The following is a 21109-nucleotide window of genomic DNA, read 5'->3' as shown; positions in this document are numbered from 1 at the left end:
CTGCAAAAGACAGAACAATTTACTTCATACTCTCATAATAGCATCTAACATTTAAGTTCTACATCCATGAAAGCTACACTGAATTACTGGAAATGTAATCTAACATCCAAATAGGATATTAGATTTCAGTTTTCATCACTTTAAGACAGCAATATGCAGAGTGCTTCTCATTAAACTATGCTTGTGAATCATATACACCACCTCAATAATCCAAACTGAAGTATCATCAGTGGAAGCCTGTCTGATACAACACCATTATAGTAATTTACATAATTAATGTATGGCAACTATTTCTAAAAACTTCTAAGGGATTTTATTTTCTATGAGAAATCCATTTAGTAGCTGAATATTTAGCAAACTTTGCTGCCCATAATATTTCTACCACAATTCATGAAACAGTACCTACTGATCTGTTCAGCCAGTCAGCAGGAATATTGAGGAAGATTTTTTCCATCAACTCAGACACCACATGAATATTAATTTCACATCCTCTATCTTCTACTGTCATCAAAGCAGGCCTAGGTAAGAAAACACAAGACTCACGAAAGTTAGCTGCAATATTTTTTCTGGTTTAAGTAACATTTCTAAATTAAAGTAATATGATGTAATACTACCCTCGGACATATCAGGAACTAGAAAATCTGTATGCTCTTACCAGTCAAATCTGTAGAGCTGTAATGAGCTTGATATATACTGAACTTCACTACACAATGTTAAAAATAACTTTAAAGCTATTAAGCAAGCCTTACTTCGAGACAACTGCAAAAAACAATCCTTTAAGCAACATCAGCTTTTTTCCTGAAAGACGATGCGAACTGCACCAAATGATGTTTTTAATTCCTGAAAGCATAAACATGTCAAGATGTCATGAAGCTGAACATTTGATGTTTCTGCTAAAGCCTGAATTTCACTTCTCGAGATTAAAGTGGATTGAAGATAGAGCTTTTAATTGCTAAAATTAAAAAAAAATCTTCCTTCATTTAAGAAACAAATTTCTCAGGTCAGATAAATGTAAAAAGGAACTGTAATAGCAATGGAAAGCCAAACCTTATCAGTCAACTTGAGAAACGCTCAGTCTTGTATTCCAATACTTTTTTCTGATAATATTCAGGGCAAAAACCTAAACACGCGAACATAACCTATACCAGATCTGGAAGAAATTCACCTAACAAGTAGCACTTGTCCTGATCTGAATAAAAAAGAGAGTTGTCTGCACATGAAGTGATAGAAGTCCATGTCTTCTGAACACTTTTATAAATAAATAAAAAGCTGTCTTGCTCCAGTCAAGTTGCTAAGTTACCTGATGCCTTGTATAAGCAAAATAAATATACGCGAAAAACCATGCATCCAGATGTTTTCTCTATTAATTACCAATTTCATCCTGAGTTTTAGACCTACTCCATTTCTAGTGATTTACATGTTTTCTTTTGTTAGTTGACAGGCAAAACTGGTTCTATCATGAAGACAAACTAATATAGATATTTTTAACTAGATACTAAAAAAAAAATTGTTCTGTTTACTCATATCTACTACGCCTTTTCTTGAAGACTTCGGTTGCTGTAATGCTTTCTTAAGATGCAGAACTATTTTACAGAGCAGAGAATGATCAAAAGTTACACAAATAGGCTTATATTATTTAAATCAAAGTCAAGTAAAATACTATTGAGTATGCAATGATTCACTAATGTAACTCACTATGAAGTAATTTAGGAATAATTTTATAGGAAGAAAACTGATTGAAGACTTACATATCCTAGAATTCTATTCATTCTATGATTGTCTTAGAATTCACTGTACCTACTAGTCTTTCAAGTTACTATGATTCTTAAATTTACTTTGAGCTTTTGAAATGTAACTACTTATTGTTCAAGGTATTTCTACATCAACCAAATCCAAATAAGCTGTAATTTCATATTCTTTAGTAAATATCCATATTCATCTTGAGTCACAGTGCCATCTACTGGATTTTGCATCCCTGCTCCCTCAGAATATTTAATGAAAACATTTGTTAGTTCTATTCCCAAAAGGCTAAAACAGATTTACCAGTTTAGAAATATAGTTGTGTGTTCACACAATTTCAAACTTAGGCTGAAATATGAGGCTCAGGGAATTTTACTTTTGTCCTGAACATTCTACTTCATCCTAACTCACTGAAACAGTACTGGATAAACCTTGTTACCAAACATAGTATTCAAAGAAAGTAAAAAGTTACATTACTTCTAGGTGACATTCTTTGTTTAAATCTAGTACAGCAATTTATGAACACATTGTTGAAAATTCATTAGAACACCATAAAGTACTAACCACAGCTTAAATACACAATTTGACATAAGTGAGACTTAAAACAGAAAAGTTGTAGTTTATTTCTTTAATAGTATATACTCTAGCTTTATCTTATTTACCTGTAGAATGTTTTTACTTTGTTGTATGGCAAACATCTAAAACATTGCTTGTAGATCATGTTCTCATCTGCCTGTAGTTCCAAGCCACATTTAGCACAGCCTGAATACGTAATCATAGGCAGAGAAGCCAACACACACTCCAGGGAAGTGTCAGCATGGAAGATGAGTTGCCTGTACTGGCCAGTTAAAACAGTAAACTTCAGCTCTATGATGTGGGCTTTCACTTGAATCACTCCTACAGAAACAACAATTTCAATCAAACTTCCATTCAGTTTTGTAGATAAAGCAAAGTAAGAGGTACAGCTGATTCAAAAACAAAAGTCAATTTAACCTTAAGCATTTTTTTTTCTTTAGAAGCACATTCTCAAATATAAGAGAGAATTTCAACAGTGAAAATTCATCGTACTTTAACACTACATCTATAAAATACACCTAACTCTGTAGTACTTTGTTACTGTTGTAGTAGATGCCAATATAGAAGAGCCTTCCCAATATAGAAGAGCCTGAATAAAGGATCAAATCACAGAATTTTGCAAAAAAAATTTGAAATCCAGCAGTACCAGAAAACAATCAAAATGACTTTGTTAATCTTGAAAGACAACTTTTGTAATGTGGCAGGCCAAACATTATTCTGTGGTAATCAAAATATCTTTAAGAAAAATTATCAATAGAAGCTTAAGTTGCTTTTATATCACATGAACACAATGGTGAAGACTGAGTTTAAGTGCACAGAATGAAATAAGTACATTCAAAACAAATGGAAAATGATTTCATTAACACCTATAGATCTCAATGCATACAAGCAAAGTAAATTTCATATTATACAAGTTTTGGATACAGGTTATAGATATGGAAAAATACTATGAAGTTTGTCACGTGGATTTCCTGCAAGTCAAGTCCATGATCTGATGTATTAGATGCATTCACACAGTATACTGGTAAAATAACCTACCTGTTCTAAAAACTTTGTTCTGAAAAGGAGGTGTGTCAATAGAAGTGGAATATAAGCCATGATTAGATCAGAAACAGAAACTAATTGCTTTGCCTCCACTCTGATTCAGAGATAGACACTAAACAACAGATTTAACAAGCTGTTTGCTGCTATACTCATAAATAAGAAGTTAAGCGCTGCAAAAATCAATTTTACTGATTTATTAAAGTTTAACACCAACCTTAGCAATCCTCTAGGCCTATTTATGAGTGGATGACTGTCCAACAGATTTTTTTGATCTTCTTACAGAAGTTTCTAATAGCAGTAGCTGTATTACTCTAGCTTCAGGGAATTCAAGAGTATTCCACAATATCCAAAGTAGTTTTCCACAAACTCTTCCAATGGTTAATTGCATTATTATAATAGTTGACATAGGCAACAAAAGGCAGCACTGCCCCATATGTTTCAAAGCTATCTTTGTATGACACCACATACCACAGCTATCTCAGTTGTGTGCTCCCTGAATGAAGGCTGCATTCACAGTTTGGACTCTCAGCAGAACTATGTTAACTCGAAAAAAAAACATTTAACTTAAATAAGAAGCATCTATTTTGCTTAGCTATGCACCGCACTATACAGATACCACAGTACTAAGAATAACAACTTTACCTGAGCATTTTTCATCCAAATGTGCTGATAGATTTGTCATTTTCATGACAGTGGTTTTGCTTTTCTGAAACTTTTCTTTAAATTCAATGGCCCTTTTGTCATCATCAAACAAACACTCACAGGATGACCATGGAGTTGTGTGCAGCTCCAAGTCACCTGAGACAGAACTACGTTGGACCAGAAGGTATTTAAAGTCCCATAGATGACCTACAGAGCAGAAAACAAAGCAAGAGTTTAATTTCTATATCTTGGTTACTTTACAGAAAACTGAAGTCATTTACAAGATTGACTAACAAATCAGCAAAACTTTCTAATACTGTTGGTTCCAGCAAGTTTAGGTCAAGCCTCATGAAATACATGTTTTTTCCTTTTCTCTATGAACTTTACATTAGAATTGCATGGATCCTTAAGAATACCAGAAAAACATTTTCGAGGTTTCAGAGAAGGCTCAAAAAAAAAAAAATCTAAGCATAAAAAAGATAAGTAACATTTTCATGTTTTTGGAATGGGTCAGGTAGGTGATACTGATGCAGTGTTTGCTCAAATGGGAACATTTTACACCGTAATTTCTTGTACTTCTCTTTAAGAATCTCTATTGTGCATATTGCTGCTTCTCAGGTTTCAGCAAGAAAATTTTAAAAATCTTTCAAACCTTTTCTGTTGAAGTTCTGGGGCAAAAAGACAGACATTTGCAGAAATAACAGTTATGACAAAGGATTATTTGGAGAAGAATTGACATTGCAGTGAGACAGAAGTATCCTTGAAGAACCAGTGAGCTTGCATGGTATGTTAAGAGACCAGATCAGGTTCTTGCAGTGGTTGATTTTTCATAAATCATGTGAGCACGCACACTATTATACTGTTTAACCCCTCTGGGGGTAGAGCTAAAATGTTAAGAAGGCTACCTATTGCTTTCAAAACAACTTTTTTCTACAAGTTGTCCCTCATTAAATTATGAAGGCATTCCTATAACAAAAGGAAATGCCACTTTTTAGTATTTACTTCATCTTAAAAAGCTTATTCTGTGTTTTCCCCATCAATCTTCAATGGGTTCAGAATTTCACCCCATGTTAGTAACAGCTATCCTCATCCTCCAAGAATGCTGGTTTACAGAAATGTATTTGATGTGTTTGGTAGCACATGGCAGATGAGTGTAAAACGTATTTACTGAATGTCTGATGATTGTATACTGAAAGCTTGGACCAAATTTTAGAAATAGATGAAAATTTTAACTTTTATCGGCAATGATTTTTAGATGCTTCAAAGCTGTATAATCTGTACTTTAAACATATACACCATTCAAAATTTACTAGTCTCCATCCCTTCCACTACAAAACTGAGTTACCTAAACTACTAGTATAAACAGTAACACATGTCCCAGCTGTTCATCTGTGTCTAGAAGCAAGAATAACATCACGTGCTTTCCTCCTGTAACCCACTCACACTATTAGCTGCTGTGTTGTATATGCTTGTTTTGTATCATGAGATATCTTTTTGCTATTTTACGAGAATCAAATGTTCACAGTTTGTCTATGATGCATATTTGAACAGTTGAGAAATCACTCTTACCTTGAATTTCAGATATAATCTTTTAATCATTAAAATACCAACCGCTAGATACACAGAACTCTAGCTGGAGAATAAGACACAAGCTTTACCACAATAAGCACTTACACTACAGAGCTGCACCATCTTTTCTGCTTTTCTACTTTAAACATCAGGTAATTACATATTTTTCTGTCTTAGAAATTACCTGTGGAATCTACTCAATTTTTTTTTTGCAGCTCCAATACATAATATAAAATACTTCAGAATTGTATATTTAAGAACTAATATTCTAGCATACTAAATTTTATAGAAAAATTAAGCATTTATCTAATAAATAGCATATACCTGCCTACACTGAAGTATGCACAACAGTAAAAGCCATGTAGGTTTTATGAAGTAAAGTTAATTAGTTAATACTTAAATTGGACTGTCTTCTTCAGGTAGTCCAAGAGGCAGATCTTGCAGTTATGCAATTTTTTTTTTTTTTTTTTTTTTTAAGGAGTGTAAATTACTAAACTGAAGCGGAACTGGCAGAATTCAGAATTTCTAAATTTAAAGTCAGAACTCAAGTCAATATTCACTGAGGTTGTTCCTAAATGTACCCACTGATCAGAAAGGCAAATTCTGGAGTAATCAACTTAAACACCTAGTTTCCAATTAAAAAACCTAGTTTCAGGTACTTTAAAAGAACAGTAGTAGGCACTGCTAAGACACAGGCTATGTAGTTCTTATAAGAGATGCTTTTAGTCAGTTAATGACTAGGTTTGTATCTAGGTTCAAATTTTTGAATATACATGCTTCTACCATGTTGTAAAAAGAATACATTCAAGTTCTGTTGCTGATGACACTATTTCCAAATAGTGTTAAAGTTCAAAAAAACATATACTGCCCTTTCTAGGGCAGTATATAAAGGTTGAATGGGAAATACCACCAGTTGGGTATGTTAAAGCTACTAATAGAATCAAAGAAATACTATTACAAAAACCTACTTATAGGTAAAGACTTTACCTTTTCTCCTTTGAAGTTGAGGGCACCAGGCAGCTCCTGCTCCCCACAGCACCATTCTGTAGTGTTGATCTCTGCTCTGTTCTACTGATAGAATAACTTTTCTCTGGTTGCCGCCTCTGTAGCTATACACAGATTCTGGAAAGTTTGAATTTATGACATGTTTGTTATATAGTAGAAAGCATATAGAACATACCTCAACATTAAGATAAAATCATGCTACTGTAACATTTTGAGTTAATTCTAAACAAACAAGAAAACACCTACAATTTCTTCAGGACAGAATGAAAACAATGATTTCTTCAGTAAGATCAATCTAATTCAAAGGAATGCATAAAGAGTATTAATTTACCCTTATCCATTTAACTACTTGGCAACTGGACCTCTCCCTTTAAAATAGCAGGTATCTGAATATCTTTGAGTACCCCTTACTCATCCTAATTGATAGAAGTAGAAAAAAAAATGTACTCAATCTCTCAGCAATCGATTGCCATAATGGGAAACTAAAGTTCCTATGGAATATATTGAAAGAAATATTTCTCAACAAGTTTTCATAAAGTTACAGTCATGGACAGCACAAAGGTAACTGTATATATTAACTGAAATGATTAAGATACCTACAGGTAATACCTGTACATTTCAGTTCCTAAACACTTTTCATCAACCAAATCCTAGCATAAAAACTCTTGCTTTAAATGTCCTAATCATTCTGAGACCTACGTACAATAATAAATTATGGAGATTTCTATCTTCGAATAAATCTCAATTTCTAATGAGTTAAGGTGACATTGACAGTGATAAAGTCATTTGAATTTTTGACTGATGCAAGCACTAATACAAGATGCCAGTGGAACATGACCAAAGTGAAAAGCATTATGTCAAGCACTGAGAAACAATGGTACTGTAAGGAAAGGAAGACCATCAGAACAATTAAGCAGGGAGAAGACGAAAACTCCTTTCCCATGGGTTAGAAAAAATACGGCAGAACACCGCATAAAGTACTGAGAAGGCCCCAGGCCAGTTAGGTTTTGTTTGTTTCAGATTGTGGAAATGTTAAGCAGCAGCTGTAAGGCCTGATTGTGAAGTAATGGAAACAAATTACAAATTTTAATGGGGAAAACAGCTTCAGTAAAAGGAATCCCAAAATAACCACCTTCATTATTTTAAGTAGTGTGAAAGAACAAAACCCGTCACATTAAACACATGAATTGGTGACAAAGACACTTTGAGAAAGCAGTCTTTGCAAATACACAAAGAAATACACAGGAAACAAAAATTTTGTGAATAAGTTATATATTAACGAGGTAGCTTTCTGTTCTGCTTATGCAAAGGAAACGTAAGTATTGCAGTAAGACACTAATTTCACACTGGGAATTCAGCACTGAAAACTTACATAAATAGGCATACAAGTAAAGACAATAAAGAAATAACACAAATGCAGATATGTAAGACACCAGAAATGCTTAGCTTTAAAAATCTATTTTACCTAGGAAAAAAACAAAGAAATAATTAAAGTGTTCTGAATAAAGCATCAGGAAAGAGAACAGTTCCACTACGAAGAAAAGAGCAAATCCTAGAACAGTACATTAAAATAATAATTTCCTCATTTCATTTTGAAAACCACATGATTTAGAGTCTAACCGCAAGTATTCCTTTAATAACAGGAGGCTTACATGGAAGGTATCTGGAAAGCAAGGTTTGAATTAGTGAAACTTCACTGTCCCATGTGACATTTTTATAAACCAGCCACCTTTTCCAAGCAGCAGGCTATCACAACAACACACCTGTGAGTTTCAAGAGCCATTAAAAACAAGTTTGTTCCTTTGCTGTACATTCAGTATCTCTCTCTTCTCAGGGCTCTTACTATACGTTCCTTAGTGAAAATAACAATCCTTCAGCAAGTAAGAACACTGAGTATCAGTGCTCTGACTGCGTGCTTTTTGAACAGATGTGTACGCTATTGATCAGAGTGTGCAGTAACTTCCCTCAGCAGCTGACTTCAGTCATTATTTCCTTCCTGATTAGTTCCATTTCACCTGCTATGACCTCTAAGTGGATCTTCACAAAGGTTTTATTTGTGACTCCTATCAAAGACTGGAGTATGGAATGAGAAACAACCAGCAATAGGTAAAATTTAAACAGTCATTTTGCAAGGCCATTCTGAAGTTCTGAAAGTTGAAGTCCAGTGCATGAACTTACCTGTTAATATGGCAATGCTGACGATTTTTAAGATCATGTGAACCAATGTATTTGGCTGAAGCTGGTCTAGTTGAGCATACTGAACACTATTCAGTCTCTGAACTTGCCTTCGTGGAATGTGTCCAAAGTGAGGAAATTCTGATGCTACGTATGCCAGTAAGCCATGGAGAACATCACCATCCACTATATGATAAACTTGTGTAAAAACAACGAAAATTAGATGGACCACTTTTTTTTTTCAACTTAGCAGTATAAAATTGGTACATATTTAAACCAGCAAACCCAAAACTTACAAAATTCTAAGGCAAGAAATTATTGAGATTTGAAATATTTGATCGAAAATTAAACTGTACTTTATCTGCCTCCTCTTGATAACATTCCAACATTACGCGCAGTTATGGTATTTTAAGTTACACCAAAACCTGGAAAGAGACCTGGTTTTGTAGTTGGTAAGGACAGCCTTTTGATCATTTACCCCTGAACCTCTCTTAAATCGCTGACAGCAACAGCCATCAGGAAGACTAAGAACAATGCAAGTTCAATGATACTTCCACTGTATTTTCCCTTAGCCTCTGTTGCTCCATAGCTCATGTATCTTTGAAGTCTTTATGTTTAAATAACCAGCAATTAATTATTTTCCCTGAATGTTATCTATTCAATTAAGTCTCTAAAATTTTTCCAAACAATTTCATCCTCATGAAATCTCAAACCTCTTGCAGTTGAGTCCTGTGATAACTACTGTTTCTTAAACTAAGATCAAGAGATTCAGAGTTTTGAATGTTAACCACTCAACTTCGCCATAAACTCCACATGCCTATCTGATGGCATTGTGGCCACATTTTCTAATAGCTGTTTTTGTAAAACGTTACTGCAGTGTTTTGTAACTCTCAGTCGTTCACATTTCTATTTCACCCTGTGTATTTTGAGGCATTCCAAATAAAATGGACTACTTTGAATAGGTATTTTACTGTGATTTTGGGGGAAAACTTATGCACAATCTTACATTCTTCTGGATTGAGAGCTGAGCAGTTCCCCAGATTCAGTAACTGACTAGTAAATGTAGATTGCAGCATGATTTCTCCATACCAAAGATTCTCATACATCATGATATCTGGAGGAAAAAAAAAATATCAATTCACGCATCCAAAATATTGAAGTGTATCATATTATTGGCTATAGAATCAAAAATCTTGAAGTTGGCTTTAGATCAGAATTTTGAATCCTCTCCATTCACCTTGCTATTCTTTCAGAACCTCATTATCTACTGTATACTTCATTCTAAAATGGCTACCTCCCCCCCCAAGGGGTTCCCTTCATTACTGAGGACTTGTTGCATCTCATGGTATGCCAACTATGGCCGACATTTATAATTACAAGGGTCTTGCAGACAATGCACATAATCAAGTCATTCCAACAGTTATGATATGTTCTTTGACATAGACAGTAAACTGAAGGAACTTCCACAATTCAGACACATGTAGCGTGCACATCAACATCTACTACCATTTCCAATGGACAATTGACAGAAAAGCTGTATGAAAGGCACATTGAAACTAGCATAACAATACAGTGCTCTGCATAAGATCACTGGGAGCTGTACATCTGCTTTAATTTCTTGAACTGCTACTAATGAACAATTTGCATGGTAAGAGAAAAAAATGAGAAAAAATCTTAAAATGTTTCAGAGTAAAAAGGAATACTAAAGGACTTCCTTCAAAAGTGGCAAATACTAGTTAAGCCACTTAAGAGAAAAAAGTTACAGAACCCAAAAACCATGGCTGCGTATGCTATTAGTGGCTCCGCAGGAAAAACTCGTTACATTCTGGGTGCAGAACAGTCTACGTGCCAACCTAAACAGACAAAACTGTCTGTACCAACTACTTTCCCAGCCGACCCACTGTCATCACATCTATCTAAGCATTATGTCTGCTCGTGCTGAATGCTGCTACCCAGTGCAAGCAGGAGACTGACAAGAAGCCACCAAAGGGGAGCAATACGGGAGCAGATACACACAGCCAACAATAGAGCAAGCTGCTAAATTTAATTAATGGCAGGATGCCAGAAGGTGTCAGAACTACAGTAACTCCCACACATTTTCTGGAGTTATATAAACAGATTTGAGTTTGAAAGAGACCACTTGAAAACAAACTGATTTTTAGGACCTACCAAAACCACTTACAAAGACTTAATCACATTTGCTCAGTAGTTTAATTATTCTTATAAAATATTTAATAACCCAATATGAAGCAGCGTATAAACAAAATTGCTAACAGTACGGGATAATTTATTATGCCACATTTCAGGTAAGTAAAGTACTAGGCTTACGTAGAAACACTTGATGTCTTTTAGGATAAGAAAGTCTAAACAGCAAAGAAAGCCCAGCTTATCTTAAATCATTTTAAAATAACTACCACTGCAAAGTAAGCCCTTTAAGAACTCTTAACAAAGAGACATGTGCATCTTAAACCACAGAAGTATTCAAACAAGTTTTTTTTTTTATTTGGTTTTTGTTTCAAAATTGCAATAACTAAATGGCCAGATGACTATCAAGTTCTAGTCAACTCCAGCTCTAGTATAATGAAGTCCTTGATAGTATTGCATTCTCTTACATGACATGTATCCTATTAATCCTGTTTTTTTTTTTCTCCTGTTACGTATTAACAAATACAAAGGATTCATTGGGAGGAATCTTTATTACCAGCTGACTTGATAAGAAAAAGAAACTGAAGACAATAAGTTTATGCAGTCTATATCAGTAATTCACAACATAATCCAGATTAAGATGCTAACGCTAAGGTACAAATCTTTCACATGAGGAAAAGAGTATTTCACATCCTGAGACCATACAAACATCACAATTTTCCGGTCTGTATGCTGGTCCAACAGAGAATTACAGAAGTCAACGCATACTAGCACATCTGGTTTGTAGCAGCACATATACATTTTCAGAAACAGCTGTTTTAAAACACTGGTAGGTTTCAGGACATACCTTACTACCCACAGCACAGCTCCAGTGTCTATGCACTGCTGTACCTCTGATCAGAGACTACATGAAAGATTGACATCTTCTATGGGATATTCAATGTTCCAATAGCAGTATGACTACAGGAATTCAAACCAATACTAAGAGATATGAGCAATATAAATAATGTAATAAAGATACCAACAGATGCTTAGGCAATTCCAAATTACTAATTACACATTGGTCTAGCTGTAACAGGCATTTTAATGATCCACATTATTAAAGATCCACATTTAAAAAAAAAAGAGAATTCTCACCTGAAAGTAATACAATATCCCCAGGAAACACAGTGAGTGACCAAAACGCAGCACCACGCCATAGCACCACCTTCCTCTCAATCTCTGACTGGTCAGTAACTACAATTGTTGCTACCGGCACTTTACATGAAGATTTTGGTCTAGCCTTAATCTGTATTTCTTTGATAAGACATGGATGTACTATTGTAACCAACACATTGTACTTTAGATTCTTGCAGCAGCAGTTCTGAAGTGGCGACAGTAGTTTCCTTTGAGACTGCTTGAAATCTGTCCCTTCTTGATCTACTCTCATTCCAGGACCAACCGGAGGAGAATTCAATTTTGGTCTCTTGGATTTCAGCTGCCTTTTAAATGTTGATGGGAAAATACGAAAAAAATTTTCAGACTTGTGGGCTCTTTTAGAAGAGCTCTTATGAGAACTTTCTACCTGAGAGCACAGTATTCCTGAGCTCAATTGTTCAATATGGATTTCATTTTCAAATTGCACAGCAGGAACACGAGATTCATGAGACTTCACTGAATTTTCATGAGCACTCACTTCTCTTGTAGCTTCAAAGCAAATGTTTTTCTCATCACACTGCGAAGTGAAAAGTTCAAGAGAACTTGCATACTCCTGCCCACAGCCATTTTCAACCACACTAAGACATGTTCCAGCATCAGATTCAAATTTAAAGTGATCACATGGTCTTTCACATTTATTTCCCGTTTCTGTTTCTAACAGCTGTACAGTTCTCTGCATCTCATTCTGGTTTTTAAAGTGATTCTGTGCAAAAACAGCCACTTGACTTGAAGTCATTATACTACGAAATTCAGTATCAGTTGACACTGCAAGGTCTACACAAGCACTTGGTTTTCCTCTTGGTTTTGACTCTTGATTTTGGGGGAAAAACATATCCAGATATTGACTTAGATGTTCATGGTGATCACTTCTATCATCTGATTGAACACCTTGTTCCACAGACCTTAGGTGTATGCTAATCTCCTTTGTACTAGCCACCAAATTAGAAATGTCAGAACCCTTATCTTCTAAATGACTGCCTTTTACTTCAGTGATGTTTGAACAGTCTTGTGATTGCTTACATTGTCTACTGGATTTCACAAGTTTTTGAGGAAGGTGTTGATCTGCAGCCGGATTTATGTTTGCAGGTTCCTGTCCATCTCTGGATATTTGACAATCAGAATGAATTAAACTTCGGGTCTTTTGGGGTGTACTGGCACACGTTCCCACCATAGGCACAAAAGATGACAAATATTCTTTTGCTGCTGTTAATTGCCCCTGTTCAGGCTGCTGAGAGCTGTCATCATTTGCAGAAACTGCTGTAACTGGGGAGCTTCCTGCCTTAAACATTAAGCAGTCTGTCCCTTTGATTTTTTCAGAAAAAAGACTGTGTATATCAAATGAACAGTGGAGTTCTCTCCATTTTTCAACAGCAGGTGCCAAACTACTTTCTTCAGACATGTCCATTTGGCTTGGAATAGTGGGTGCTCCAACAAAAATATGAATTTGAGATCTTTTTGACATTTTTGATTGTTGGGTAAGTTTGACTTTGAACAGTATGGTTTATGCAGTAACTACAACACTAAACAATAGCACAACAAAAATGATTTCAGATTTTTCTTAGTTTAAAATACCTAAATTTCAAAGGAATACTCTATAATTTTACTAGTAAAAATACTAGTTAATGCTTATAAAATTAAATGCATGATAGAAAAGGAAGTAATTTAGTATGTTATATAAGCTTGACCCAGTAAATAATCTACAGTAGGGCTTAATTTATGATTCCGATACTTGGAAACATGTAGCAGATGCAGACCTGTAGTGAAGTTCAGTATGTACTGAGAAGACCCTAACAAAGTTTCCAGGAACTTAACTTTTGTTAGTCTTCTATCACCTGAGCAGACTTAAGTTCACTTATTACACTAATAAACATGTGAATTTACATTTTAACTGATGTGAAATAAGTGCCTTAAACTTTTACAGCAGTTGGGACAATTTCATCCCCTGGAAAAAATATCAATTTTAACTAAATTAAATATAGTAGAGTCTCTTAAAATTTCAGAAAAAATCAGTAGAAATTCATAATTTACATAGCTATAAATTTAACATCACTCTTTTAGCATAAATATACTGTATTTAGTAAGAGAATATTTTAAAGGCAGATTCTAGGATATTATCAATAAATTTAAAAGTATTTAATAAGCATTAAGAGGTCACAGTGAAGCTTGAGCAAACAATTTACAAGTTGCTTTAATCCACATATTTATCATACTGTTCAAGTTCAAAAGCTTCTAAGCTTATTAAAAAGTTACCTACCTTACACACCACAAAAGAGAAATCCTAGATTTTTTAAAGTTACCTGCTATATTGTCATTTTAAAGTACTCAGCTACAGCTACAAGCATTTTATGCATTAAAATGCAGACACCTAACTACGTGTTTGTAAATGTTGGCAGTGTTGTTAATAAGTTACTGCAGTAAGGAATTCTGCCAAGGTAGAAAACAGAACACCAGCAGATAAATTCATGAACTAATCCATCTGCAAGCAGAAGAAAGAACATTAAAAGATGAAACAAATCAAAAATATTTGCAGTTTTCATTTAACACTTATTAAAGTAAGAGAGCTTTTGTTCACAATCCACTAGGGGTCAATAAATCTGCACATTTACAAAGCTCATAGTAACAGAAAAACTGCAAACATCCTGGAACACCAAACTAAGGTGTATTAGAGATGTAACTAGAAAAACAGTGTACAACTGCTGAAATTAAATATGTCAACATAATATAAAGAAGCTACAAAACAGAGGAACTCGTGTTGCAGTTTTCCAAAATGAGTAACACTTAAATTCGCAAAGAGTATCCAAATTTCTCCAGTTATACATTTAAATTTATGCTCATAAAGCAGTTTTTAAAGGACAATTATACTTTTGAAAGCATTATATTACATAATTATAGAATAATAATACACAACTCAGCAAAAGAAAAGACAGAACGAACTGTTCAACGCAATAACGTATCAGGTAAGAACGAAAAAAGTGACAGTAAGACTGAATCCAGTAAGATTGAAGAAGTTAAGTGATGTTAACAATTTTTGTAGGTAAGAGGCAAAAGTCTCCCCAATACATGAGTTAAAACAATTTCAGGAACAGATAGATACACTACAACAGAATTTCTTATCCTTATTGAATGTGAACTTTAGAGCTGCAACCCAACTGAGAAGATTAAATTATTTCTTCCATCTCAAAATGTATTGTCTAATAGCAGCTTTTTTTTTTTAGTTCAGTTGCCTTGGTTACATATGGATAACCTTAGATACCCTACAATGGAACAATATGTCTACTAATAAGGAGGCTCAAGTGAATAAAAGGCTCAAATGAAATAGGAAAGTTTTATTCTCCATGTGTAATACAAAAGCGCTTAAAATCTGACAGAGATCTATGCTATTCCTAAAGAACTTAAAAGATCGGTGAAATAATGTCAAACTGGGCTTTGTAGAATTAGGAACAGTTCTTTCATTTCAACATCCTAGCTTCTACAAGGACAGAATACTGACCTGCCACATGCGTAAGATTCAGTCTTGTCCCAGTCTGTCACATGTCTTTTTAACCTAGAAGAGATTTCAGAGGCTTATCTAAATTCTGCAAAACTCTCAAGCTTTCGTATATCAAATTGCAGAAATATTCATTATAATGTGATTATTAATTTAATTAGAAGTTTATTAAGTTAATAATTCATTATGTGATCAGGTCAAAATAATTTGCATACCTATTTTCTCTACCCTCAGATTAAGCCTATAAGAAACAGAGCTCTAAATTTTCTTGTAAGGAAAAAGATTCAACTGCACTGGCAGTGAATCCACCTAGTTTTTGATGAGTTATGAGGAAAATGGAAGGGCACTTTGGTTGCTGAATAAGTGAGAATTAGAATAATACAGTTAGAGGCTATAAGCTAGTGCTTATACCAATAGATACAATGCATACATAGCATAAAGTACTCAAAATTAACTGTCACATCTTAGACTGCTTCTTGTGAATATAATTGCAGGCTTCTTGTAGTATACTAAAGCAAGTTCTTGCACCTTATAGCTAAGGAGAAGAAAACGGTACTAAAGGAAGGTTTTTATGTAACTATGTATTTCATGGGTAAGCATGTCTTTTCAATACCTGAAGTTCAGTAGGAAATTAAGTTTAAGATCCTAGAAATGTACTTGTACTTCACCCGACTTCCAGCAGAGGTATCCTGTACTATATTTCAAATGCATTCTTCCTATAAATCATGTTGAATAATAAATTACTCAGTTTAACACTTCAAGGAAAAAAATCACTGAAGAACAGTATTACAATGTTTGTTTTTTTTTTTTATTTGTAATTCTGTAAAATCCCTATATGACTAAAACCATGGAAACTAGCTTCATTTTTTAATTCTCAAGAAAAAAAATTTTATCAACCTACAAAAGCAATAAAATGTGAACTTAAATGCATCTCAATAGCCCCACTACACACACACCGTATATGGAAAACAAACTCCTTATGCAGTCTCAATTAGACAAAGCTACTATATTCTTGCCATAAGGTCTTAATAAAAATCTATTTTTTTATCCTTGAGATTCAACTAGATAAATTCTTCTTACATAAAAATAAGATTCTTGTGGCTAAACCTCTCATCTCCTTTAACTATCTCTTTGGGGCATTTTTTTTTTTTGGTTCTCTTTAATGACGTTATAAGTAATTTCAGAAAGTTTTCCTTAGCTTTCCAATTCCAAGAATTCTCTAAACTTAGGTGTCTTTTCCTGATTCCTATCTTTAAGCAGTATAAGGGTATTACATCAAAGCAATTGAATCTTTCTATTACTTAATGACTTTTTGAAACTGAAGCATTTATGTTTCCAAAGCCTTCAATTTTGATTAAGATCTTAGGAATGATTAGTACCTACTTCCTGACTCGCCTAATAGGTCCACTAGCAAGGGACTTTATTTGGCAATTTGAATGGTTTGTTATATTAAAAACACTAACTGCAGTATCAGTAATCATCTGTACTTATAACTATTTACATCTGTAAATTAACAAAATGCTTTTAAGTTTGGATAAGTTTTCCATATGTAAAATAGCATAACAATGATTGTTTAAGCAATCTTTAGAACAGAGTTAGTACTTAATTAAATTTGTCATTAAACTTGTCTTGCTTTTGTTCTTCTTCCAGACTATTATAAATCTTCTAAAATAAAGAAAACTATCAGTCTAATCATATTACCAGATATCACTGCCACAAAATGATTCATTTTTATCACTTATTGAAAGGATCCGTGGGTGGACAGAGGGTTAGCTACTAAGATAACAGGAGCTAAAGCTCATAAAGATATAACCAAAACCTGAATGCACATATCCATTATGCCTGTTAATTATTACACCATTTCTTAATTTGTGAAAAGGTGCTCTATTCATAGAGCCAATGAAAGCCTCGCTTTTTATCTCTGAAATGGTCAGAGTCTGATTGACGGGTCAATGATCTTTTAAAAGCACTAACTACATCAGCAAGTTTTACATTTGCAAGACACTGCAACAAAGGAGTAATGCACCTATGACAAGAAATACATTATGGCACATGTGTCCTCCAACCTACACAGTAGTATTATTAAATACTGTTAATTTAATTCCCATACTACTGTCACTAACAGTTTATTAATCTCTAGTCATTTGCTATGTATAAGACATACTTTTCAAAGCAGCTTGAAGATTTTTCTTCCAGTAGCAAAATACCCCAGCAACCTTGTGTGAAGCTAAATTAATGCCCTTAAATTACCTTAAAAGATAACTTCTATTCCTTATTTCAGTTCTCATTAATGGTATCAACTCACCATGCATAACTTAAGCATTCAGCCAAGGTAATTTAAAAGCGTGTATGTCAGTTTCAGCTGCCTATCAGTCTTAAATATCAATAGCCAAATGCCTAAACCCATTTTCAAAAATTATATCCAATATGATTTTAATAAATGTTTCATTGCTCATATGGAAAGCAAACTGCAGGAGTTTCACCTCTCACTAACAATTTCTTCATATGTCTGTTACACAACATGGCTTTATACATTAAATATACACAAATACAGACAGTAACATATCAGAAGACATAGGGTTAAAGAAATGTAACACAAACATGTAGCTTCTTTTCCCCTCTGAAATTCTTACCACCTACAAACCCCAAAGCTTTGAGGTAAAACGAAAAAGCATGTGCATTTAACTTGCAGCTTTGATTTGATGTTGAACTTCTTAACCTTTAAGTAGCTCATAACGTGATTCCTGTAATATGCAAAGAAACACTGGCCATCACCTGCTCAAATGCCAGCCCTTTAGATAACAAATGCCTATAAGTAGGATATTCTTTAACTTCTAAATCTTAAATTTTACTGTAAGCTTTTTACCTCCCTCTTATTTGTATGGTTAATTCTATATTTCTATCTGTAGCATGAAGACAGTTTCACTGACCTCAGAACAGAAAAACTGAGTTCTTAACAGACATCTTCAGGTTATCCACTTTCAAATAAATTCAAACTATAGTATCCTTTTTGAATAAAGTTGTCCCCTATGATGGTTGAATAGAAAATCCCTTAAGATATGTGTCAAAGGAAAAAATGAAATAAACCACTGCATACAGGATTATTATATCACTGAAAAATCTTCTGACACCTTTACCATACTGCTCAAGTTTTCCCTCAGTACTTAAGTTTTCTCTGTACAGTAGCAGTACCTGGCTTAAAAAAAAAAGAAAAAAACTGAACCAACTGCAAGCAACGTAGTGACAGTTTCATATACTTTTAGAGTCTGAAACAATTCTGGGATTAAGAGATTAAATCCCAAATATTACACATTTGATTGCAACTTGTGCGAGAAACGAGAAAAATGACCTTACCAATACCAACAGCTCTTGCTTGCACTACATGTGAATCAGCAGCAGCAGCACCTACCCACCCAACCAATAAGGTGCTTGGTCCCAATATACAGATTTGCATGTATTAAGGACAGCCCTATGGAAAACAGACTGTCAGAAGAAATTAAGTGAAGCAACTCATAACGGAAGCTGTCTAATACTCTACATGTGAGTAAGGGATGTACCATATGGACCTAAGATTATATTTCTGCTGGTGCACTGGCAGCACAAGGAGACTTGAATAGATTGTTTTAGACTAAGCCAGTGGACCTACCAAGAAATCAAGAGAACACATATTTGGGAGAATAGGAGTACATATGCACAGGAGTAACAGGGAAAATGAATAGGACAGGCCATAACAGATCTCATTTTTGTCATCCCTTACTTCAACATTTTCATCTCCTTCCTTATATCCATTGGTGATAGTTACTATCACCATATACTGTTTAAGTCTTAATACAGATCTACAGTATTTACCTGAAAGCCTATCTATAACTAAGCTCGTTAATTTAACTCAAGATGGTTATTTAGCTCCCATTCTCCAAAATACTGTGCACAGGGCAGCCATCCATGGGTAGATACTGTTGTATAGCCATAACTGTGCTAGTCAGTGTCTGAATTTATGAAAGTCACCAGCCTTCACTTGATAGTAGGAATACTGTTGCCGTAATAATTAGGATAAAGTTACCTCTAAATATAACATGAATAGTTTATTTCTTTCAGTATACATTTCTTTTAATACTTATTTATATTAAATAGCAGACATTTTAATCTATTAGTACTGAATTTGTTACTTGCTATTACCTGAGGACTACTGTATCACTTGGCCTCAAGACATACACAACTGGTTTACAAATAGATGTGTGTGTGTATTGCCATAAAAGATTTATAAACTTTTTTCCCATCCATGGAGTTGTCAGCAATCAAACACTTTTTTTTAAATATGAAACACCTATGGTTTGGGCATTTCATGAAAAACCTTCCTAAGCACTCCTGCAAGCTTAAGCAGTGAGATCAATAATTTAAGCCTAAAACTAGACAGTGTTTTAAACAGTTCTATAGGTTGACATTTTTCAAAATACAATACTAATCAAAATACAGAATAAAAGGCCAGAAACACACTGTTGTTCTTCATAGTTATTATAATAGTTCAGTAATAGCTAAGGCAACAAATCAAATGGCACTGTTAGGTTTAATATATGCCTAAATGCCTGCGGGATCAAGGCCTATGGTTTCTAAAGTTATGCTGCAAGGAGGAGTATTTTCTTTGAACTGAATTAGAGACATTTCTTCTGTGTTTGGATTGTATGTAGCTATCTACTTACCAGTTGCATCAGACATCACTTTAAAAAGATTACTTTTTGAAACTAAATGATGCGAAAATATGGACGCTCAGACAATTCGTTTTCAGTGCAGTCACTGAGATAATCTTCCTTGCATTTAAAAAAATGAGTAAACGAAGTAGTTGTGTTTTTCAATTAATAATTCATTCCTCACTCCTTTTGTGCCTTGCAAGATCTCCTTTTAAATAATAAACATTGTTTATTGATTTTTGTTTTGCAATACTTCAAAAACACAAATAGAGATGAACACAGTGGCTGTTACAAACAAAAGAAGTTAAAAGTTCTTCAGAACAGTGACCTTTTGAGTAGGAAGGCGAGATAAAGGTAAAAGGTTAAAGATACACAGAAGTTACGTGCACGTTTTGTTGAAGAACATGCATTCTCTACTTTGAGAACTATTTTAGTCAACTGAACTGCTATATTATCTGTCAAAAAAGATATTCTTTCAGGTATTTCAGTATACTTCAAAACCTCACAATACTAAAAAGACATAATTACTGCTTGTTTTCAGAAGGAAAAGCCAAGTCTGCAGAAAATTATCCAAAGGTATCATTACCAATGAAAACCTATTTTAGGACTTTAATCTTTTGATAAACTGAGGTTGATAAAGAAGTACAGGGAGAACCTAAGACAAAAATGAGGCAGCTAGTCATACTCAAGAAACGTGACAACAACAGACCTATTTACATCAGATTAACTGCATGTAGATTTATTAGGATTAAGATAAAAATCAAAGACTTTTCCAAGAAGAAAATAAAAACTGATGCAAGCCTCATATCTTGTTTTTCTGAAACAGCTTTTTGAGCAGTAGAAC

At 34.1% G+C, this 21109-nt stretch overlaps 1 protein-coding gene across 5 annotated transcripts in view; it reads right to left on the bottom strand.

Annotated features, from left to right (window-relative positions):
* The window catches only part of SHLD2 (shieldin complex subunit 2), a 35713-nt gene that overhangs the window by 2435 nt on the left and 12169 nt on the right, over positions 1-21109 (bottom strand). For 3 of the 5 annotated variants that reach the window (XM_084525329.1, XM_084525332.1, XM_084525330.1), the window contains 8 exons: positions 15584-15637; positions 12034-14569; positions 9758-9865; positions 8755-8949; positions 6559-6693; positions 4003-4209; positions 2403-2637; positions 403-518 (listed from right to left, as the gene is read on the bottom strand). In XM_084525329.1, coding sequence (XP_084381455.1) covers positions 403-518; positions 2403-2637; positions 4003-4209; positions 6559-6693; positions 8755-8949; positions 9758-9865; positions 12034-13555 — 2518 coding nt within the window. In that variant the 5' untranslated portion in view covers positions 13556-14569; positions 15584-15637. The remainder of the gene's footprint in view (positions 1-402; positions 519-2402; positions 2638-4002; positions 4210-6558; positions 6694-8754; positions 8950-9757; positions 9866-12033; positions 14570-15583; positions 15638-21109) is intronic. The other 2 variants (XM_084525331.1, XM_084525333.1) reach the window with 2 other exon arrangements.

Source organism: Aythya ferina, assembly GCF_964211825.1.
Source record: "Aythya ferina genome assembly, chromosome: 7".
Lineage (NCBI taxonomy): Eukaryota > Metazoa > Chordata > Aves > Anseriformes > Anatidae > Aythya > Aythya ferina.
Note: the sequence above shows the minus strand (reverse complement) of the source record. Positions and strands in the feature narration are given on the sequence as shown.